General features: G+C 33.7%; 1 protein-coding gene across 3 annotated transcripts in view; it reads left to right on the top strand.

Annotated features, from left to right (window-relative positions):
- The window catches only part of MAP3K2 (mitogen-activated protein kinase kinase kinase 2), a 90850-nt gene that overhangs the window by 51341 nt on the left and 14388 nt on the right, over positions 1 to 25121 (top strand). For 2 of the 3 annotated variants that reach the window (XM_043997534.1, XM_043997533.1), the window contains 13 exons: positions 545 to 663; positions 1850 to 1890; positions 3343 to 3442; positions 6130 to 6243; positions 8015 to 8105; positions 10590 to 10720; positions 11268 to 11347; positions 15305 to 15372; positions 15870 to 15962; positions 16632 to 16835; positions 19678 to 19826; positions 20254 to 20385; positions 24420 to 24549. In XM_043997534.1, coding sequence (XP_043853469.1) covers positions 571 to 663; positions 1850 to 1890; positions 3343 to 3442; positions 6130 to 6243; positions 8015 to 8105; positions 10590 to 10720; positions 11268 to 11347; positions 15305 to 15372; positions 15870 to 15962; positions 16632 to 16835; positions 19678 to 19826; positions 20254 to 20385; positions 24420 to 24549 — 1426 coding nt within the window. In that variant the 5' untranslated portion in view covers positions 545 to 570. Of the gene's footprint in view, positions 1 to 544; positions 664 to 1849; positions 1891 to 3342; positions 3443 to 6129; positions 6244 to 8014; positions 8106 to 10589; positions 10721 to 11267; positions 11348 to 15304; positions 15373 to 15869; positions 15963 to 16631; positions 16836 to 19677; positions 19827 to 20253; positions 20386 to 24419; positions 24550 to 25121 lie in introns of those variants that run through there. The other variant, XM_043997535.1, reaches the window with a different exon arrangement.

Raw genomic sequence — 25121 nt, 5'->3', positions numbered from 1 at the left:
ATTTCAGATACTTAAAAGTTATTAAAAACATAGTCAACATTTTGTGTGAAATTAAGTGGCAAATCATTTAATCTCAAACTCAGATTCTACATCTATAAAATGGGCATAACAGTACCTATGGCATTTATTTCATAGGGATTTTGTGAAGGTCAAATGAGATAACACAGCTTTGTAAACTTTTAAAAACTCTATTAAAAATGTGAGCTGCTGATGTTCTACATGCATCCTTTTGGTATGCAGCAGCTAAAAAATCTGAGCTAAATTACTTAAGTGATAGGATAACATTAAATTATGTTGCATCTGGCAGAAGCCCAAATGAACATGATTACAGATATTATTGCTTCTTTGCATGTAGCCAGGCCTTCATGTTGAAGGGCTCAGAGTTTTTTATGTAAGGCATGAATCCAAATATTACCCAAGTAGCCTTTGCATAGTAAGGGGTAAATGGTAGAAGAGCTAGAAGGGGGGTAGAATATTCAAGATATAGTTTAGTCTTAATGTATGTTGAAATGATATTTTCTGCTTGTAATATTTTTAAAAACAGATGATCAGCAAGCCTTGGATTCAATAATGCAAGATCTGGCTGTCCTCCATAAGGCCAGTCGACCAGCATTATCCCTACAGGAAACAAGAAAAACAAAATCTTCATCACCCAAAAAACAGGTATTTTTTTTCACGATATTATAAAACAAAGAAGGTTGCTATGTAAAATCACTTAATTGCCCTTTAAATAGTTTTTTGTTTGTTTTTTTGTTTTGTTTTGGCTTTGTTTTGTTGGGGGGGGGTGTAGGGAGGTATGTTTTGTTTATTGTTTTAGTGCGTGTAGTTTATGTTTTTGTTTATTTGTTTGTTCTTTGGAGTTTGGGTTTCCTCTCTTGCATAACTTGAAAGTATGGCAGCCACTCAAAGGAGTGACACCAGTACTGATCAGCACCATTTTTCTGACCTGGGCTGGTTTGCCCCTCCTTAGGCAGCTTGGTGGCCCTCCACTCACCATATTGATACCAGACTTAGTACTGACACCAGATCAGCTTTAGCCCCACTGCTTCAGAATTCTTGAAGTCAAGCAATCCAATAGCCTCAGCTTGCTGAGCATCAGAGACTCCAAATGTACACCACCACACTTGGTCCTTGTAGTTTTAAAGGACATATGTAGAATAGTGTCCAAATATTTAATTCTAGTTAATTTAAATTAGGCCTAAGTATCCACTCATTTAAATAAAAATTTTTCTGTTGCTAATGTTTATGAGCTTTCCCCATGATACTTACTTCCTTAATAGAGAGCAGGGTAGAAAATTGATGTTTTATTTAATATCTTGAGTTTTACTTAATATGAAAATTTCTATTAAACCTAAATGTAGGGGTAGCTAGGTGGCACAGTGAATAAAGCTCTGGCCCTGGATTCAGGAGGACCTGAGTCCAAATCTGGCCTCAGACACTTGACACTTACTAGCTGTGTGACCCTGGGCAAGTCACTTAACCCTCATTGCCCTGCCCCAACCCCCACCCCCACAAAAAACAAGCCCTAAATGTATTCTGAGGACAGTGTTGTTGTTTTTTAATAATGAATTTTCTGAATCATTCAAGAAAAAAAAATGATTTTGCTTCAACTAATTTATTTCTGGAAATTTTTGCCTTACAAATTTGAGTGATATAATTTTATAGTATCTAATACAAAAAGAAAAAAGATAATATAAAATATTTTAGGATTCTAAAACTAATGATGTATTATTTTATAGATGTTCATTTTTATCTAAGGAAAAATTAGAATTCCAATCAGAAATCATAGCTGATTTCTATTTATCTTAATGGCTTTCATTTATGTCTATAATTTGTCTTTTCATTATAGAATGATGTTCGAGTCAAATTTGAACATCGGGGTGAAAAAAGGTAAAGTAGGAAAAGATGAACCATTTTTACGTGGTTCTTTTTCTTATTTAATGGTTTAAACCATCTCTTAGGTGCCTCACTGAAGTCATTAATTATTTTTTGTTTTTATTGTTTAGTTATCAGTTGTGTATGATTCTTCTGACCCCATTTACAGTTTTCTTGGCAAATATACTGGAGTGGTGTGCAATTCAGATTTTAATGTAGTCTTATGACATGAAGTTGAAAATGTAATACTCTTTGATAACTTGTAGATAAACTGTAGAACAGACATTTAAAACCCAGTCTCTTGAAATTTAATCTCCAAATGATGTGTCTGTATAAAGGTTCATTTTTTGATTGTCGTCTAAATTGATTAACATATTATTTCTCTTTCAGAATAGTTAAAAATTTTTAGGTAGATTCCACTGAGTTAGAGAAAAAGTTTAAAACCATGTTTTGCATGTTCTATTCCTCTTTTGTTGTTCTAAATAAAAATAAAAAATACTTAGTATCCTATCTTTATATGAACCTTTCCAGCATAATATATGAATACTATTAGTCATTCAATAACGAGGTAGTTAAGTACTAAATAGGTATTAGGAAGTACATATACAAACAGCTTATAAACTGAGAATTGAACCAGATTCAAAATCTCTTTGATCATAAAGGTTCTTTAAACTAAATTATAAAACAATCTGTATGAAACTCGCCTTTTTTTTTTTTCTTTAAAGAAAAGAAGGCAGTTAACTTTTACTAGTGTTTTTCTTTGGGTCATAAATCTGACATTTCAAAGGTGAGGAAAGTACCAAAGTTAATAGGATATTAAATAGAATTTTAAAGCTGAGAGTTTCTTTTATTCTTACAGGGGGAAATCTGTTTTATTGCTCTGTTTGCTAATTAAAGTAAGAAAATACAGTGTTAATTTTCTCACACATATATTCAAAATACTCATGTAGAGCTTATCATTTAAATTTGTTTCATATGTTGAATAATTCAAGACTTGTGAGTGAAAAAAATACCATATGTTCAATCCTATTGATTTAAATAGTATCCTCTTTCAAAACAGACAATTGGCATAGGGAAGTCCATTAAAACATTCTGGGGCCTTTTTTTAAAGGGAATTCAACTCATAAAATTGGTTTAAACTGAAAATCACCATTACCCCTACTAAGATGAAAATTCTGTCAATATATTTCAAAAGTTATATTTTTTACATTTTTAAATGCCCACCTATCAGTTTGTATTCTCATATATGTATATCAATTGATAATCCATCTGCAACTCAGCCTAAGGCACTAATAAATTAAGTGACTTCCCTGTGGTCACATATTCACATATCAGAGGCAGAACTTCACCTCAGAACTTCATTTCCTCCTGATTTCAAGAAGTATAAAAGTATTATTATAAGAGTAAATCTCTAGATATTGGTCTTATAAGACCAACAAAAAACCTTATCAATTTATATTTTTACAGAATCCTTCAATTTCCCAGACCACTTAGATTAGAAGAGCTGAGTTCTAAAGCCAAAATTGCTTTTGGACAGTCTATGGATCTACATTATACCAATAATGAGGTAACAAAGAACTTCTGTTTTCTATATTTAATACCCATGGTAGTTAATAAATGTTGAATAAATAATTGAATCATTTTATACTCTCTTAATCTGAATGAGAGAATGTTTCAGGCAGGACTGCTTTGCTTCTTAGTATTCAAAGAAGATAGTGTATGCTAGAGGTATAAGTAAAGAAAATTAAATTTTGTACATTTTCTCTGCTTATGTTTTAGTTTCTTTACAGGTTTCTGATTCCGTTACAGGAAGATAATGAATTTTATATATTTGTTAGAAATTTTCCCTTTCTTTTTCATGTCACACAAGCCTCCAACTAAATGTTCCATGTGAAGTTTTCATTCAGCTTCAATAATAATAATAATAATAATAATATATTAGCAGAATTTATATAGATATGTGTTTATACACACATATTGTTTCTCATAATATTATAAACTTGAGAGGATTGATCCACTGTTTTTCTTTGTGTGCCTAGTACAGAACACAGTGCCTAGCCATTTAGGCTCTTAATAAGTACTCATTTAATGATTGTCACAAAAACAGATCATTAATCAGGAGGAAAGCTGGGTAAAAATATGTATAGTTCTTGAAAAATCATCATTCCTACTAGAAAAGTAACTTAATCACCTTCCCTGATGTCATAGATTAGTAGCATTCTCATGTATGAAGGACTAAATTTTTGTGGATATGATTCTTTTGTTAATAAAACCTAACTCTCCTATTTGGAGTTGTCTATTTTAGCTAAAATAAAGTAACTTTAAATAACAGGCTTAAAAATAAACTTTTAAATTTTGAACTTTAAAATCAAGTAAGTGGAAGGAAACTTCCATTCATCCCGAATTAAAACAGCTGGTTATCCGATATTGTCATTTTAATGTTATTATGAAATAGTATAGACTAATAGATATTCATAATAATAACCATAAGGCATAGCAAAATCCAGAAATGTCTTCTGAACTAATAAATTTTTAATTACTAAACTATTTACTAAATTGGGTAGTTTTACTGTTAAATGTATTTCATTATATTCTTTTAGAATTAGAAATTCATGCAAATATATTGGGAAAATATTAGCATTTTTAAAATTATAATGCCCTGGGGCAGCTAGGTGGTGCAGTGGATAGAGCACCGGCCCTGGAGTCATGAGGACCTGAGTTCAAATCCGGCCTCAGACACTTAACACTTACTAGCTGTGTGACCCTGGGCAAGTCACTTAACCCCAATTGCCTCACTTAAAAAAAAAATTATAATGCCCTTTTAGTAGATGACCTTATTGAAACTTTTTCATGGACAATAGGAAACCATTTTTTTGTGGACTGTTTCATTTTTACTATGTAAAGACAGGAAAAGGCTCTGCCCTTTAAAACTAGATTCCGTTTACTATATGTTTACACTTGGCTTTCTGTCCAAAAATAATATGTATTTTTGATCAGTCAGTTCTCTACTAATATAACAGAAAGCCTGTTTTCATGAATGAGATTGAAATGTTCTCAACAAGCAAGAAAGAAAAATATTCTGTGATTATTTAGAATAATTTCCACAAGTTGGGAATTGTTCTCTATTCTTAGTCAAAGGTCTGAGAGACCTTAGAATACAGGAGGTAGTGTGTTTTTTAAACCTAACCCTGCCACATCAGATGTATGGGCATTTATCCAAACCACTACTCCAGGAACTTCTCCAGAACTGTCAGATAGATATTCAAGTCAGCAAACTAGAGTCATTTAAATTAGTATTTATTTACTATACTTTAGGCTAGTGTTGTTTTATTTTTTTCCTAAGAGCAACAGTATCTTAGATAAGGAAATAAATTTTTTGGAAGAAGTCGATAATTCATCTTTCTTCCTTGTTGGAGGCTGCATGATGCAATAGAAAGAGAACTAACTTTGGAGTCAAAAGACCTGATTTCAAATCTTACCCAGCTTACTACTTATGAGACCTTGAATAAGTTGTTTAACCTCCTTGGCAGTTTCCTCATTGGTAAAATAAAAGGATTAGACTAGACGGCCTCTGAGTTCCCTTTCAGCTCTAAATCTGTAGTTCTATGATTCTTGAATGAAAACACTAAAAAAAAAAAAAAGATGCACAAAGTATTTGCCATTTCTTTAAAGTATTTTCCTATGTTTAAAATGTCATCAGAGTATTAGTATTAAAAACCAAAAGAAACAACAGGACTAGTAAACGTCTGTATAAAATATTACTTCAATTTGGAAGGAAAATCATGAAAATATTCCATTTAAAAAGGTCATATTCATTCTGTTTCTAGCTAAACAGTTATAGTCTGTCTTAGATGAAAATGAAAATTGTAGAGAAAAATTGCAAATGTAGTCAATTATAAAAATGTAATATGATTATATTTTTTAAATCCCTGGATAATTAATTTTAACTTTTTTTTTTTTGCTAGAATGGAAAGTAAGTAGTAAGTCAGATTATCATGGTAACTATTTTACTATCGTTATCTTAAGTATCTACACTGTGTTGGCAAAAATCACTTTTAAAGGATTGCTTCACTCATTGTACTTGTATTCTTAGTGCCTAGCACCTTAGTAGATGTTTAATAAATTCTTGTTGATTGATTGAAGGCATAAAAGAATTTGAACTTGTGGCTCAGTACGGCAATCTAACAATCAGATGCATTATGATGACCTCTATCTATTCCTAATTGAAACATCTTCTTTTAAAAACTTATCTAGCTGGTGATTCCATTAACTACCCAGGATGACTTGGACAAAGCTGTGGAACTATTAGATCGCAGCATTCACATGAAGAGTCTCAAGATATTACTTGTAACACATGGTCATATACAGGTATGTATTTGCTTTCTTTATTTATTCTAGGAATTAATAATTTCAGTAAAGTTCTGCCCATGACATATAGCTAACACAAGTATTATATAGTATAATTAGTGGTCATATCTGTAATATAATTGAATATAAATTTGTTTTAAGTGCAATCTTTATGATTACATATGTCCCAATTCTTAAAGAACATAGCAAAATTTAAAAACTAGAGTCGTTGTCTTCTTTTTTTGAACAGCATTTAAGAAACAGATAAAATGAAGTAAGATTTGAAAGATTTGGTGAGGTATTGTGTTGATGTTGAAGGACATTCCACATTGAGGCTACATGAGTACATTGAAAAGGAAATATGATGAAGTGGAAAGATTTTTAGATTTGGAGTCAGAAGAGCAGAGTTTAAGTTTCTACTCTGCTACTTGCTACCTCTGGGAACTTGAACAAATAGCTTATCTGAACCTAATTCCCCTTACCTGTGAAATGGGACTAATACTAATTGTACTAATTGTACTAATTGCCTCGCTGGTTTATTGTGTCATTGAAATGAGATATGGTATTTAAAGTGCTTTGTAAATTATAAAATGCTTTATTAATGTAAAAATTTTTACTTAAATAATTAAAGAATCAACCAGTGGTGGTACTTATACAACCATTCATTACATCTGTAGTCGTGGATTTCTGTGGCCAAAAACATCAAAAAATGGTTTATTAAAAAAAAAAAACTTCTGGTGATGATTATTGTCCCATTAATACCATAGGAAAGAGGCAGCTAGATGGCGCAGTGGATAGAGCACCGACCCTGGATTCAGGACTGCCTGAGTTCAAATCTGGCCTTGGACACTTGACACTTACTAGCTGTGTGACCCTGGGCAAGTCACTTAATCCTCATTGCCCTGCAAAAACAAAACAACAACAACACCATAGGAAGATAATTATCTAGGAATAAATGGAAAATCTACTTCAGTCAGCAAATATGTACTAAGTACCTACTGTGTACCAGGCACTGTGCATTAGATATAAAATCAAAAAATAATCTCTGCTCTCAAGGAGATCCCTGTCTAATTAGGGAGAACATATGTAAACAACTATGTACAAACCAGCTATTGACCAGATAAATCAGAAAAAAATCAAAAGAGGGAAGGCACTTAGAATTAAGGGGTATCTGGAAAGACTTGTAGGGGGGGTTATTTAGCTGGAGTTTGAGGGAAGCCAGAGATACAGAGGGAGCGCATTCCAGACATGGGAGACAACCAGTGAAAATGCCTAGAGTAGAGAAATAGAGTTTCTTCTGCAAGGCACAGCAAGGAGACCAGTGTCACTAGATTGTAGAGTATGTGAAGTGCTGTAAAGTGTATAAAGACTGGTAGAGGAGAGATGAAGGGCTTTAAGATCCAGACAGAGAATTTTATATTTGATCCTGTAGATGATGGGGTTATAAAAAAGAAAAACAAAAAGACAATATATAATACCTGTAAACAGAGTTGACTCTACAAAACCCCTTTTTTTTATCTTCAAAGGACAACTTTAATTTATACTCATGTATGATATTTTATTGTGTAATTTCAGTGGCAACATATGGAATAAAGCTATTGTACTCTGTAAATCTGCATGGACAGGAAAGCAAATAATTTACCATGAATAGATTGCCATTGTTAGAGCAAAAAATTAAAAGTTTCTCAGAATAACAGAAAGTGTGTTATATACGTGGAGGGAAATAAATCGATCCTTTTTAAATGAATACTACGGGAAAGTTTCATTTCTTTTTCTTTTTTTTAATTATTAGGCTGCCAACTTGGAACCTTTGCCATCACTGGAAGATTTGGATAATACAGTATTTAGAGTAACAGAGATTAAAAAACGACTTCCTGTAATAGGTAAGAATTTTCATTTACTGAATACAGAATTAGAGGCAGTTTCTGGGGGTATTTTTAGGCTTTTAGGTAGGTATCATCCAAAACCATCTTTGCTAAATAGTTATGTTTGTTGTTTCTATCACCTTCCTTAGTAACCCTTTTCTTGTGTGCAATAATTCTTCAGGAATATATTTCAGACAACAACAAAAGTCACTTGACCCCTATTTGTCTCAGTTTCCCCAGGCTATTGTCTTAGAAGCCAAACTTTTGGGAAAAGCTGTCTACATTCATTGTTTCCACTCACTCTCCTCACATATGTTGTCTTCAGATCTTTACAATATGACTTGTGACTTTATCACCTAACTAAAATTGCTTCCTCCTAAGTTAATCAATAATCTTTCCATTGTTAAAACTGATGACATTTTCTCAGACCTCATCTTTTTTGCTTCTCTGCAGCATTTGACACTGTTGACTGCTCTATCTCCTCTGGCTTTTCATGAAACCACTCTCTCCTGGTTCTCCTTCCTGTCTAATTACCCCTTCCCGGTCCATCATCCTTATGCTCCTACCTCTTTCCCTTTTACAACCTGGCCTCATCCTATATTTCTTGGCTTATTATACATTCTTCCCCTTCCTGCAGTTCTGTAGTTCAGCCAAATTGGCCTTCTTTCTGGTCCCTTACACAGGGCACTTCATTTCCTAACACCATGACTTTGTAGGGGCTATCTCTTGTCACTGGAATATATTCTTTCTTCACCTTTGTCTGTAGGATAAAATACACATTCCTTAGGCCATGACTTAAGTACTTGTACAATCTAATTCTAACAACTAATGATTATCTATGCCACCACCTCCTGAATGAGATTTCAGATGCTGACTAACATAGTTTTGAATGTGAACAATGCTTGACCATGGGAGAAAATAAATTTTTCCTAGTTAAAAAATTGAGGTCACAAAGAATCAGACATGATTCAACAACAAAAAAAGTTTAAAAATAAAGCAAAAACTGTCTAGTTCTAACCTTCTTTCCCAGCCTTATTTTATACTGCTCCCCTTCACAAACTGTTTCAGGAAAACTAGACTACACACACACAATCCCAGAGCTTAATATTGTGTCTCCTTCTTGCCCCTGTGCATTTACGTGTAACTCCTCATTCCTAGACTGCACTTTTTCCTCATTGCTGCCTCAAAGAATTCTTGTCTATCTTCAAGATTCATCTCCCATGTTATCTCTTCCATGAAACTTTCCCTGATACCCCCACTCAATAGTATTCTCTCCTGTCTCAATTTTCCTTGTATTATACACATATGTATATATGTTACATCTTCCAAATCTCCTTGAGTTAAGGTACTGTTTTGGTTTTGGTTTTCTATCCTCAGTGTTGAATAATGTTTTGTAGGTTCAATTCATTCAAGCTTGACTATTTTCAGAGAAATCCCCCAAAGTAATTATATCTAGGTGGCACAGTGGATAAAGCACCATCCCTGGATTTAGGAGGACCTGAGTTCAAATTTGGCCTCAGACACTTGACACTTACTAGCCGTGTGACCCTGGGCAAGTCACTTAACCCTCATTGCCCTGCAAAAATAATAATAATATGAAGAAGTAATTATATCTTTTAAGGTTCACCATATTTCAGCCCTTAGATTTGCAAATTCAGAAAGGATGTGGTAGGAATTTGGTAAATTGATTCATAGGAGCTAAACTCAGAATAGACTGATTTATAAACCAGGATTCCAATTTATTCATTTATAATGGGAAATATGTCTAGGATAAAGATGGATTCTGTTCATCCATCCTTTCCCATAGCTGGGCCTCTCAAGAAATCATATTACAGATCAGAAAAGGTTGTTTTTTGTTTTGTTTGTTTTGCTAAGTAACTATTGCAAAAAGAACTATGTTCTTCAGGAATATTGGGAGGGGGGCAAGGCAGTGAAGCTTAAGTAACTTGCCCAGTGTCACATAGCTAGTAAGTGTCAAGTGTCTGAGGCCAGATTTGAACTCAGGTCCTCCTGAATCCAGGGCCAGTGCTTTACCCACTGCGCCACCTAGCAGCACCTCTTGTTTCTTATACTACCTACATTTCCTAATGTTATCCTTCTCTTTTCCCCTTCCCATGTACTCCTTAAATCAGGACTTCTTAAACTTTTCTTGTATCATAGATCCCTGTGGCAGTTTGGTGAAGCTAGTGGATTCTTTAAATGTATAATAGAAAATAAAATATTGCAAAGGAAAAGTTATTTAAATGTAGTTATTACCTTTTTGTTTAAAAAATAAGTTCACACACACACACCCATTCAGAAACCAAGTGTTGGAGACGTTTGATAGTCTGCCATTGATGGATAACTTTGAAATATTTAAGAATCTAGGTAGTAGAGTTTAATTAAAGTTTTCAAGCTGTGTTCAAAAATCTATGTTCAGATAGAAAATAGAATATAAATAGATTTATTTACTGATATTTATATGTTTAGTATTTTAATGACTTTTTTTCCCCAAATTTAAAGGTCCTACTACTAGAGATAGAAGTTCACCTCCCCCTGGTTACATTCCAGATGATCTACATCAGGTTGCCAGAAATGGGTCATTTACTAGTATCAACAGTGAAGGAGAGTTTATTCCAGAAAGCATGGACCAAGTAAGTAAATTAATTGTATAATTTGAGAGGGGGCTATTAATAGATCATTGAGCCTTTGTTAACAAAGGTTTGCCAGGTATCTGATGTGTATCGTATTTTGACATGTACCATATAATTTGTAATAACTTTCTTCTGTAGTAGGTTAAATAGCAAAAACATATAGAGAAACTCCTCTGTTGGGACTAGTGTTTTGTTTATACTCACATTATGTGCAGGTATTTATTTTTATATAGAAAAATCTAGTGTTTTTCATCTAAAAAAATTATATCTATGTTAATTCAAAGATTATCAGTGGTTTTATATGTTTCAAAGAGAAAAAGGGAAAGGTTAATAAAGGGATTAAAATTTTCTGCTGTAATTCTGTGCAACGAATTTGAGGGCTTAAAATTTTTATTAATATTTTTTAAATATTACAGTTTTGAGGTATTAAAGTGGAATACTCTTTATGGAAGCTTAAAGGTAGTGACTTATTCACCTGGAGAAACTAATTTTAAACTTAACCTCCACAAAATTCTCCTTCAACATTATCATGATATTCCATTTCTAGATGTTGGATCCACTCTCATTGAGCAGTCCTGAAAATTCTGGCTCAGGAAGCTGTCCATCACTTGATAGCCCTCTGGATGGGTAAGGCCCTCAGTGCTTATCTGTGATAGATATTCAGAGAGATATATGGGTGGCAGTGAAGGTAAATAAGAGTATTATATTCTTAAGCTAAACTTTGGCAAGTCACTTATGTTCTTGGGGTCTTCATCTTTAAAAATTGTTGGACCTCTATGTCATCAAATACCTAGATAGCCTTTATTTGCCCAAATATTGTGTTTAAAACAACTTAAACTGAGAACTGAAGCAGATTTATTTTTCAGTTTTGACTTTTTATATGCTATTTTTAAAATATATAGGATTTTTACTCTTACTTCCAAAAACTCTTTAAAATCGCATATAAAATTAACACTTTAAAATGAAATAATAAAAGGAACAAAAACTAGTTAAAAGGAACAGAGAAGCAGTGTTGCCAATCAACAAGGGTGTGCAGATTATCCTAATACCCAGCACTGAATTTAGCTCTGAGTTTCCTAGAAGCTGAGGCAAATAGGAAAACCCAAAAGTTAATCTAGAGAGATAGACTTTTTACTGGCACTGAATTCAAGAAAGAATTTATAGGGTGTTTTTATAAAAGTAAGGGACTTTGGATAGCAGCACAATATATGACATCCTTAGTTATGATTTCTTTTGCAAGGGACAGAAGTTTTTCAAAGGATTATTTCCTAAATTGACTATAAAAATTAAAGGAATAATTTAAAATCTTAATTCATCAATAAAAGCAAATCCACAAACATTTAAGCATCTACTTTGTTTAGAGTGCAAGACTAGGTCCCAGAGAGGGATGAAAAATTTTACAGATGAGGAAACCGAGATTGAGAGGTGACTTGCCAGTTGTCACATAATTAGGAAGTATCTGTGGTAGGAATCATATTCAGGTTTTCTGACTACAAATTCATTCTGTCTCACCAAATCGTAAGCATAAGAAAGCAAACCAAAATAATTGGAGAAATATTCAATTTTCATGGATAGGTCAAGCCAATGTAATAAAAATGACAATACTACCAAAATTAATTTTCTTAATGCCATCCCAGTTAAACAAAAAAAGTATTACTTTATGGAACTAGAAAAAAATTAGTAACAAAATTCATCTGGAAGAACAAAAGGTCAAGAATTTCAAGGGAAAGAATGAAAAAAGTAGGAAAGAAGGGGGCCTAGCAGTACCAGATCTTTAACTACACTACATGGCAGTATCATCAAAACTATTTAGTACTGGTTCAAAAATAGAGAGGTTAACCAATGAAACAGATGAGGTATACAACATAGAGAAGTTTGTGAACCTTAATCTAGTGTTTAGTAAACCCAGAGACCAAGCTACTGGAGTAAGGACTCACTAATCAACCCAAGCTTCTAGAAAAATGTAAAAGCAATCTGGCAGAAATTAGGTTTAGAACATTTCATACCATATACCAATATAAGTTCCAACTGGCTTTAGGAACTAGAAATAAAAGGTCACACCAAGCATAAGAAAGGTGAATTGGTGGTAGGAGTGAATAAGGCCATGAAGACCTGATGGGAATTACAATATTATAGTAATCCAGGCAGGTGATGGATAGATTTCTAGGGTAAATAAAGTAAACATGATCAAGGACAGAATATTGGGGAAAACCCACATTAAGGTATCAGGAAGAAGATGAGAAAGCAGAGAGGAGCAGAGAAGGGAGTGAGGGGGAGAAATAGAGAGAATGATGTTTCTGAAGCAAAGGTAGGAAAGAATCTACTAGTAAGGGGTAGTGGTGAATGATGGCCAAACTCTTAGCGAGGTGAAGACTGAACACAGGCCATTAGATTAGTAATTAGGAGGTCAGATTAGTTTTATCAAAGCAGGAGGAGCAAAAGCTAGATTGTAAGGAGTGAGTACAAGGAGGTTTTGAGGAAGTAGAAGCGTCAAATGTAGAAAAATATTTTAAACTACTTAGCAGTGAAGGGGAAGAGAGAGTAGGAACAGTAACTTGATGATGATGTCATCCTTAGATAACTCTTAAACTTTTATATCCAGCTCTAATCTCTTGTCCACATACCAGTTCCGTGTCACCAGCTGCCTCTATACTTAAAAGTCACATAAGAATCTAAAACTAAATTTCCCCCTCCTCCATATTACCTTAGTTTATTTTAATGGCACCCAGGTTTGCAGTCTCAGAGTGGTCTGAGACTTCCTGCTCCTTCACCTCCACCATCCAATCAGTTGCTAAGTCCTGTCAGTTTTATCTTCACAGTATTTCTTAAACTGTCTCATTGCCACCATTCTAGTTTAGGCCCTCATCTCTTAGACTATTATGATAATATCTTAATTGGTCTCCCTTGTTCCAGTATCTTCCCTTTCCAGTTAGTATTCTACACACTTTGAAAATAATCTTCCCAATGTGCAAGTCTGCCCATCTCCCCTTCTTAAAAACCTTCAGTTGCTCACTGTTTGCTTCCAGTATAAAATACAAACTCCTAACCTGGCATGTAAAGCCATCTGACTCCAACCTACCTTTTAATCCTTATTTCATATTACTTTTTCACATGCTTTACATTCTAACCAAATTTACTGTCAGATAGTGCTGGAATTCAACATTGTATCTTTCACCTCTGCATTCACAGACACTATCCCACTTGCTTGAAATTCAAGTTTTCATTGCTGCCTTTCTGAATCTTTGTTAACCTCTAAAATTTAGCTTAAGTACCACCTACTACATTAAGCCTATCCTAATCCTCCTTCCTTCACCAGAAGTTAGTGCTAGGTTTCTCCTCAAATTACCTTGCATTTATTACTTACTCGGGTGTGTGTGTGTGTGTGTGTGTGTGTGTGTGTGTGTGTGTGTGTGTGTGTGTGTGTGAGATTGTATGTTATATTACCTTAGTTGAATCTAAGTCCATTGAGGGTAGTAACATTTTTGTCTTTGTCACCTAAGTATAATAATTGAAACCCAGGCAGTGAGTGAAATTGTTTATTATATAGAAAAAAAGAAGAGAAGAGGAAAAGCCATCTAAGGCTATAGAGAAGAAGTTAGAGAAATAGGACTAAAGCCAGAATAGTATGATGTCTAGGAAGCCTAGAAAAGAGAGTATATCCAGGGAGAGATGGGGTGTTAAGTGCCAGATGTTACAAAGAGGTCAGAGAAGCCACCTATTGAAAATTCCCATTTTATATAGCAGATTAGGAAATGATTGTTGACTTTTGAGGCATTTAATACAGTGGGTGGGGACGGATGCTAGAACACAAGGGATTGAGGTGAGATACAAACATCTTTAAACCATAATCATAGCATCTACAACCAAGTATGGATAATGTGACAGGTACAAATGTATAGTACTTCAATGGAACTATGATTTCATTCATAGGTACAGATTGCAACCATCCATACTTTCTTAACCTGTTATTCTTTTCCATGTCCTCGCATAAGTCTTCTATAGAGGACATTAAACTCACCAGAAGCCTTTCCTTAAGTCTGCTGAGATCTTAGATACAAGTGCTCCCTCTCTTGGTTTCCCAGAAGTATTTCTTACAGTAAACATTCTACTACTACTCACAAAAATGGAGAGTAATAATTTGGGGGGAAATCTATAGCCCCTTGATCCTTCAGTAAATTTGTGAAACTAATGTGTTAAGATAAGTCACAGCTGTCAGATGATGATACGTGCTTAATTTTCAGGTACCCAAGTATATGGAATCTGTGGTTTTCATATATAACTGGTTGGATAAATGGAAGTCAAAACTGTCGAGTTTTTTTTCCTATATAATACGAAATAGTGCATTAACTGATTATTTTCCACCTTTAGTTGTTTTGATAGACAATTTGCCTCTAAACTTACTAGGATACTCCTTTACTCTACACCCAATGTCTTGCCTAATCACAGAAAGTTTATGAGTGGAATTTCAGGGGCAGTTCCAATAATTTTAATATTTTGGATTCCATTGTTGCTAATTAAACTTTGTGTTTGCTATTACTAATTTTTCTGTTAATTTTTTTTGTATATTACTTTTTACATTTATAGTGACAACTATCCCAAAACTCGAATGCCAAGAGCACAGAGCTATCCAGATAATCATCAGGAATTTACAGGTTAGATTATACAGATTCCAGATATTAACATTGAATTTACTTTATGTTTAAACTGCCTTTTTTATGTAAATGAAAAAATATTAAGGAAAATTTTTTAATTTGCAAAATGCCTTTTCTTGATGGGAAAGTTTATAGAGTATAGTCTGTTTTTAAGTCATCCCTACCTATGAAATTAATTTTTCCAAACTTAATGGGAGAAAGGACTATTGAAAGATATGCAGAGAAATTAGGATGCTTTGCTACCCTTATCTATAGAGAAGAATTCTTGAGGTATGTTTTGGACTATTTTTTTAAATACCTAAATTGTGTTATATATATATGTATATGTATGTGTATTACTATCTAGAAAATGTCTAAGCTAAATTAATGCAGATGCAAAAAATCGTATTATTTTGTAAGGTAAAAATAACATACTTTGTTAAGTATGGGGTTTTCAGTTGGGGTTTTTTTTTTTAAGATTACTATGCCCCATACCAGTGTTTTCCTTTTTCTCTCAGACTATGATAACCCTATCTTTGAGAAATTTGGAAAAGGAGGTACTTATCCAAGAAGATATCATATATCATATCACCATCCAGACTATAATGATGGTAAGTTTCTTGAATTTTTCATTCAGAATATGTAATATTCATTTTTCATGCTGCTAGAAATACTATTTTTCCAGAATGAAAGGTAAATTCTTAAGGAAGTTTTGAGTAAGCTTTTCTTTCATTTTAAAATTAAGATTTTTATCCAGATTCATTGTTAATAATTATTAAAATAAAATAGTGTTTTTCCAGATATTTAAGATAATTTGCTGGTTTCCTGTTTTTCATTAAAATTTATTTTTACCAGTTAACATTGGTCCCTAAGCGTTTGGTTTTGTAACTTTCCCAAAAAGCATCTGAAATTGGCTAATAGCTTAAAATGAAATCTACATAATATCTTCATAATAAAAGCCATTCTTATCTCACAAGGGCTTTTGGTTTCTGTTGCCTGATCACTTCTCTCATCCATTTCTACTTCCACCTGTTCTCTTCCCTAGTTTCTTTATTTTTGTTTTATAATGTTCTGTCACAAATATATAACCTTGAATTAATTTTTTTGTAGAAAAACACTATAATAAACCTAATAGTATGTAATTATATGACTGTTAACATTAACGTTACCTGGTTCGGACACAAAAAAACTTGTATTATTTCCGGGACTACAAATTTTAAATGGTTTAAAATTTAGCACCATTAATAAAATATGACATAATTTTAAAAATTATTCTGTAGGTCGCAAGACTTTTCCAAGGGCCAGAAGGACTCAAGGGAATAGCTTCCGTTCACCAGTCAGTTTCAGTCCTACCGATTGTTCATTAAGTACCAGTAGTGGAAGCAGCATCTTTACTCCAGAGTATGAGGATAGCCGAATGAGAAGGGGAAGCGATATAGAGAATCCCACTCTGACTGTAATGGACATAAGCCCTCCCAGCCGCTGTAAGTAGTAGTGATTGGTACACTAAAATTTTTAGTAGATACTTCAAAGCTCTGAATACCTTACTAATAACTGTCATAAAACTACTTCCCTCAAAACTGTATGTTCCTAAACCGAGGTCAAACAATAGTCTCTCAAGTTGGTGGAAGATTAGAGAATCAGCACAGTGTTAATCCCTATTACTTTGGGAGATTCTACTCTGCAGCTCTTATTTTAACAAGAAAATTGTCACTGACAGTTGTGTAAAAATTGATTTAAAAAATTTGCTAAGAAGATTTCTTTCATTGATCATTTATAAATATGTTGCCTTTTCTTTCTCCCTAGTATAACTATATAATTGTAATTCTGGTTTTTCTAGTTAGTTTTTATTGGTATCTTTTGTTTTTATACATCACCATAATTTCTCCCATTGTTTTTTTCTCTCCCTTCCCAGAGTCATCCCATCTAATAAATAATATTTAAAATATTTTTTAGAAGAAAAAGAGGGGGAAAATCAGCATAACTGATCAGTACATTAAAAACAAGTCTGAAAAATATACAATGTAACATACTTACAGACCTCCCACCTTTGCAAATGGGTGGAGTTGGGAAGGAAGTATCTTTTCCTGTCTTTTCTTTTGAGCCATACTTGTTCTTTATCATTTTGCAACATTCACTTTTTAAAAAAAATTTTAATTTAATTTAATTTTTTTTTGCAACATTCACTTTTGACTTTTTTATGATTGTTCAACATTTACATTGTTGCCATTATTGTGTAGATTGTTTTCTTGGCTTTGTTCTGCATCAGTTTATGTAGATCTCTCTCTGCTGCTCTATAGTCATCAAATGCATCATTTCTTACAGCAGAATAATATTGCATTGCATTCATGTACCATAATTTGTTTAGCCATTCCCCAGTAAATGGACATCTTATTTCTGATTCTTTCTTATCACAAAAATTGATGTTCTAAATATTTTGGTGTATGTGGAGACTTTCCTCTTTATCAGTAGCCTCATTGGGGTATAAGCTTAGTAATGGGATCTTTGGGTCAAAAAAAGTATACAGATATTTTAGTCACTTTATTTGCATAATTCCAAATTGCTTTCAAAAATAGTTGTACTGATTCAAAGTTCCACCAACAATGCATGTGTGTGTATCTTTCCACAACCTCTCCAGCATTGACTATTCCAATCTTTTTTAATCTTCACCAGTTCACAGAGTATAAAGTAAAGCCTCAAGGTTGTTTTTATTTGCATTTCTCTTACTATTAGTGATTTGAAGCCTTCTTTTACATGGATGTTAATAGTTTGCAGTTTTTCTTTCACAAACCATTCATATCTTTTTTTTTTTTTTGGCTGGGCAGTGGGGGTTAAGTGACTTGCCCAAGGTCACACAGCTAGTAAGTCAAGTGTCTGAGGCCGGATTTGAACTCAGGTACTCCTGAATCCAACGCCCGTGCTTTATCCACTGCGCCACCTAGCCGCCCCTCATTCATATCTTTTCATGGCTTATGTATTGAGGAGTAGCTTTTTTGGCTTTTAAATATCTTAGATAACACAACCTTCTTGGAGAAATTTGATACAAAGATTTTTTTTTTCCCATTCAACCACTTCTCCTCTTATTCTAGGTACATTAATTTTGTTTGTGCAGAAGCTCGCTTGTTATTCTTTTAAATACAATTTTAGTTCAGCTACTGACTAACTATGGGAGGGAAAATTTCCTTCTTCTAGGCCAAGTGCTGTATCTACTTGTCCACCTAGCTCCTTCTTTAGGGTTCATTAGTACCTTCATGTAGATTTTCCAAGCTTCAGGTGCCATTGTTACAGGTTTGAATTTCTTTTCCAAGAACCTAAATAGAAATTCATAGATGGATTTTATAGTGAAGGCTTAACCAATTTAGGTCTCTCTTTCTAGTCTCCTGAGTTGTGATGACATTCCTGCTAAATGTATCTTACAGTAAGAAAGAGAATAGTTTTTGCCTCTTTCATAAATGTGTTATGGAAGTCACTTAGCCTCCATTTCAAAGTGGTGATAATATCAATAGTCCAAATCATAGTTTATTTTATTTCATTTATATTTACAGCTTAGTACTTCAAAACCCTAAGGTGTGAGTTCTTTCAAGTTATAAAGCTTATAAAGAAGATAGGATTAAAGATTCTTTAAAGCATGTTTTAGACTAGAATCTTAGGATCATAGATTCAAAACTAGAAGGAACCTCAGAGGCCATCAAGTCCAGTCTCTTCATTTTACAGGTGAAGAAACTAAGACTAAGAGAGATTCAGTGACTTTCCCAGGGCCACACAGCAAATAAGTGTCTGAGACACAGTTTTAAACTGAGGTCCTAGTTTTTCCAAATCCAGTGCAGGAATAGACTGACAGTAGAGAAGATGAAGTGCTTTGCCACTTATCTTCCAGTTCAATATTTTGTCATTAATTGTATGGCAATTAATTGTTAGAGTATTTAGCAATTTAAAAAGTCAACTGATTTTTGGTTGCCTTTGGATTCTGTGGCCAAAAGCTTACTGAGAATAGAACATACTTTGTTTGGTGATCTTGTGGCATTTCTTAAAGTCAGCTCTAACATTTTCAACTTCTTTTCCTACTATTTTTCATACTTTGGACATACCAACAAATAGCTAACCTAACAGCAAGTTTCCCAGAGGAGAAATAAAAGAGTACATGTCTCTTGTTTTTAGAGTTCTTCATAAATTCTCTGAAAGGTTTGGTAACCAAGATATGCCCTTTAAAAGCTTTTCTTGAATAACTGAATTTATTAGTTTAACTTTAATGCCCTTACTCATTGATTTCTAATTGTTTGTTTATGTTGTTAACTATACCCTAATAAGTAAAAGATCTTTTTTCAGCACCAAGAGCACCAACTAACTGGAGACTGGGCAAATTGCTTGGTCAGGGAGCCTTTGGCAGAGTATATTTATGTTATGATGTTGATACAGGAAGAGAGCTGGCTGTTAAACAAGTTCAGTTTGACCCTGATAGTCCAGAGACTAGCAAGGTAAGAACCATCATGTAAACTGTAATTATATTGACACATTTTTAGTGAATTAAATGTAATAAGTAGTGGTATTTTCTCCTTTCTCATAATACAAATTATTTCAATTCTCCATTGTAAGGTTTTGGTATAAATAATGTTTGGTGATCATTCTAAAATATTTATAATGTGAATTTTCCTTTTTAGAATATCAGTGAAACAAATGAAAAATCAGATTCAGTATAGTTTTAACCATTAATCAAGGATAAAGTTTCTATTAAATGCATACTGTTTGTGGATGTTTATAGTGTGTTATTTCCCAATGGACATTTAAAAATTATTTTAAAGCAAATTCTGCATCATTTTGATCATCTGGATTTGTTATGACACACCTTGTGGCTATAATTATTCTAGGAATTTTATAAAATTTATTATAAATTCTGTGTTTCAGGAAGTAAATGCACTTGAGTGCGAAATTCAGTTGTTAAAAAACCTTCTGCATGAGCGGATTGTTCAGTATTATGGCTGCTTACGAGATCCCCAAGAAAGAACGCTTTCCATATTTATGGAATATATGCCAGGGGTAAGTTAGTCAACCTTTTAAGAAAGCCATTTGTTTTTCAAGGTATGACCTTGAAGAAAGAACATAAAAAAGTTTGAGACCCAAAGTAATCTTTTCATTAATAAATGGGTAGTCACAAAGGCTAGGAGAATATATAAGTATAAAGGAAAAGTTAAATGAATTACAGGAGGAAATAGTAAAACTATCTTAGTCGATACCTCAACTTTCCCTCTCAGAACTAGATAAATCTAAGAAGTTAAGGAGATGAATAGACTTTTAGAAAAGTTAGATAAGCCAGACCTTTGGAGAAAATTGAATAGGAATAGATAGGAATATACTTTTTTTCTCAGAGGCATATGGTACCTACACAAAAATTGACCATGTATCAAGGCATGAAAAATCTCACAGCCAAATGCAAAAAAGCAAATATATTAAATGCATCCTTTTCAGATCATAATGCCATAGAAATTACATTCAATAAAGGAGTATGGAAACCTAGATTAAAAATTAATTTGAAAATATTTAGTCTGGGGGGCAGCTAGGTGGCGTAGTGGATAAAGCACCAGCCCTGGATTCAGGAGGACCTGAGTTCAAATATGGCCTCAGACACATGACACTTACTAGCTGTGTGACCCTGGGCAAGTCACTTAACCCTCATTGCCCTGCAAAAAAAAAAAAAAAAAGAAAGTATTTAGTCTGCACAAGGTAGGTTTGAAAAAAGTGGTGTTTTTTGTTTTTTGTTTTTTTAGGGGTTTTTTTGTTTGTTTGTTTGTTTTTAGTGAGGCAATTGGGGTTAAGTGACTTGCCTAGGGTCACACAGCTAGTAAGTATTAAGTGTCTGAGGCCGGATTTGAACTCAGGTACTCCTGACTCCAGGGCCGGTGCTCTATCCACTGTGCCATCTAGCTGCCCCAAAAGTATTTTTTTTTAATGGATCTTATGTCCCACTCAAAAATAAAATAAAGGTCTTTATCCCTTCCAATGAAACTGTGGTTCTAGAGAGCAGTCTTCATTTTCTCCACCCTACACTGGTTGCTTGACTTTCTTGTATTCTTAACTGTATCGTATGTTCTGCATTACTCAGACTTACCTACCAATGAGCAAAGAAAACATTAAAATTTGAAGAGGAAAAAAACCATTATCAACCCCACAAATCATAAAATATATAAAGTTACATTATGCCTAAAAGCTCTAGATTCGGTCCCAGTGGCTATCACAGAGAAAGTAATTAAAGCTCTGCCCATTTTATATAATTACATGTAAAAACAATTTTTAACATTCATTTTTTTCAGTTGAGTTCATTATAACTCATTTTGGAGAACAATTTGGAACTATGTTCAAAGGACAATCAAGGGGCAGCTAGGCGGTGCAGGGGATAGAGCACCGGCCCTGGAGTCAGGAGTACCTGAGTTCAAATCCGGCCTCAGACACTTAACACTTACTAGCTGTGTGACCCTGGGCAAGTCACTTAACCCCAGTTGCCTCACCACAAAAAAAGAAAAAGGACAATCAAATATCACTATTAGGTCTGTATCCCAAAGAGATAACAAAATGGGGGAAAGGACCTACATGTACAAAAATGTTTATAGCAGTTCTTTTTTTGATGGCAAAGAATTGGAAATTGAGGGGATCCCCATCAATTGGGGAATGGCTGACCAAGTTATGGTATAAGAATGTAATGGAATATTTTGTGCTGTAAGATATGATGAGCAGACAAATTTCAGAAAAACTTGGAAAGGCATCCATGAACTGATGCTGAGTGAAGTGAGCAGAACCAGGAGAACATTGTACACAGTAACAGCAACATTATGTAATGATCAACTGTGTGATAGACTTAGCTCTTCTCAGCAATACAATGATCTAAGATAATTCCAAAGGACTCGATGGGAAATGCTATCTACAACCAGAGAAAGAATTTTTGGAGGGACTGGGGGGTGTGGCTCAATGAGGGTTAAGTGACTTGCCCAGGGTCACACAGCTAGTAAGTGTCAAGTGTCTGAGACCGGTTTTGATCTCAGTGCCTCCTAAATCCAGGGCTGGTGCTTTATCCACTGCACCACCTAGCTTCCCCCAGAGAAAGAATTAATGGAGTCTAAACACAGATCAAAGCATACTATTTTTACTTTCTTTTTCATGATTCTTTTAGCCTTTTTCTTCTTTTATAACATGACTAATATATGTTATATAAAAAATAATAAGGGGCGGCTAGGTGGCGCAGTGGATAAAGCACCGGCCCTGGATTCAGGAGTACCTGAGTTCAAATCCGGCCTCAGACACTTGACACTTACTAGCTGTGTGACCCTGGGCAAGTCACTTAACCCCCATTGCCCTGCAACCAAAAATAATAATAATAATAATAATAATAATAATAATAAAACAAAATTTTGAGTTCCAAATTCCCTCACCTTTCCTGAAAAGGCAAGCAATTTCATGTAGACTATACATGTGCAGTCATGCATAACATATTTACCCTCATTGCGAAAGAAAAAACAGACCAAAACAAAAACAACAAAAAAACTAAAGAAAGTTTTTTTAAAGTATGCTTCTGGGGGCAGCTAGGTAGTGCAGTGGATAGAGCACTGGCCCTGGAGTCAGGAGTACCTGAGTTCAAATCCGGCCTCAGACACATAACACTTACTAGCTGTGTGACCCTGGACAAGTCACTTAACCTCAATTGCCTCACTAAAAAAAAAAAAAGGAAGAAAAAAAGTATGCTTCAATCTGTGAGGTCAGCAATACAAGTATTATCACACTCATTTTTATAGATGTGGAAACAAGCTAAGGTAAAGTGAAATTACCTATGGGGTTGTGGAATGAACTGTATAGAGGAGGAAGGCAAAAACCACAAGCAAAATACAGTTCAGGTGTAAGAAAACCCGTGAAGGGAAAGGGATAAGGAAGAAAAAAAAAAAGGAGTATAAAGAAAACGAGGTGGCAGGGGGAATATGAAGAGAGAAATAAAGGCATTAATGAAAAAAATTTATTTTTCCATTGTTTATGCCCAGCTGTTACTGTTTAACAATTCTAATCAGGAAGTTTAAAAATGGATTTATTAGGCTAAATTGCAGTATAAGTTGAGTAGTATTCATATTATCTGACTCTTACCTCTTGAATTCATTCTTGCCCTCCCTGGGCTGATATATGAATGAGAATATTTTTAAAAGGATGTCTTAAAAGATTTTTTCTTTTTCTTTTTAAAAAAATTTTATTCATTTTGAATGCAAAGACCAAAAACAAAACCCCAAAACCATTTCCATGTATACAGCACAACATAAAAAGAAGATTCAATATAAAGCCATGAATTTCCCTTTCACACTGTTTACTTTTTTTGAAAAACTGTAATAAATACTACACATCATTTTCAAAGCTACCCTGCTTTTCTGTGCTTCCTTCTAAGTTTTCTTTTGTTCTCTGCTGTGCACTTTTTATTATATTTTTTTTTCCCTCCCTCGTCCCAGAGAAGGCTACCATTAGGCACAAATGTGTGTATACATATATGTATGGTATGTTGTTGTACGCCCACACAGATATACTTATATGTGTGCATGTGTGTTCATGCGTATATATACATATATGTATGTATATGTGCATTATGCATGCATAACACCATATGGTACTTGATATTATTGACCTTTTCTTCCAAATGAATTTTATTTTTTTCTAGCTCAACAAAATAACTTTTTGGTAATTTAATTGGAATGGCATTGAATAAATAGATTAGTTTCAGTAAAATTGTTGTTTTTATTATATTGGCTCTGCCTACAACAAATATTTCTCCAATTATTTACATCTGACTTTATTTGTATAAAGGTGTTTTATAATTTGTTTATGTAATTCTTGGGTTTGTTTTGTTTTCCCAGGTATTGTATTCTGTCTACAGTTATTTTAAATGGGGTATCTCTTACTATTTCTTCTTGTATGGTTTTGTTCAGCAATCAATAGAAATGCTGATGATTTATGTGGATTTATTTTATATCCTGCTACTTTGTTAAGTACAATACTTCTTAAAGATGCATCATGTTCTTTTTCTCTCTTTTTTTTCTTTTTCAACATAGGGTTCCATTAAGGACCAGTTAAAAGCATATGGAGCTCTTACTGAGAATGTGACCAGAAAATATACCCGGCAGATTCTCGAGGGAGTTCACTACTTGCACAGTAATATGATTGTACATAGAGATATTAAAGGTTAGTATTAAAGCATTTTCATTTTAAAACATATTTATACCCTATATTTAAATAAATACATAAAAATTTTGGGAATTTTTTAAGATTAAAAAAAGCTTTACTAGCAAATTTCAGAAGCAGAATTAAAATCTTCATCATAAAATAGTCAGGTATAATAGAAAGAATTTATTAGTCCAAAATAGTGACTTGCCCATAAAAATATAATATTAGCGATTCTGTATTTCAGGGAATAATAATTGCTTTCTAATTTACATGCCATTTTATCATTTTTAGTTTGCTTTCTGTACAGAGTTTCAGACAAGACAGTTGAGACTTAAATCAGCAAAATAATTCTCCCAACATCACAAGTATGAAGTGTCAGAAGCATGATTGTAACTTGTTAGGTTTTCTGACTATAAGCCTTTCAGTATGATTGGAACATAATTAGAAAATCAACAGTTAAATAAATCAAGAACAATTTATTAAGCATTTGCTGTGTACCAGGCACTCTTTCTTCCAAGTGCTGGAGATACAGAGAAGTAGCAAAATGGCTCCTGCCCTCAGGGAGCTTTTTCTAATGGAAGACACAGCAT

The sequence above is a fragment of the Dromiciops gliroides genome, chromosome 3, assembly GCF_019393635.1.
Source record: "Dromiciops gliroides isolate mDroGli1 chromosome 3, mDroGli1.pri, whole genome shotgun sequence".
Taxonomy (NCBI): Eukaryota; Metazoa; Chordata; class Mammalia; order Microbiotheria; family Microbiotheriidae; genus Dromiciops; species Dromiciops gliroides.
The sequence above is the reverse complement of the archived record's forward strand: the minus strand, read 5'-3'. Positions and strand labels throughout refer to the sequence as shown.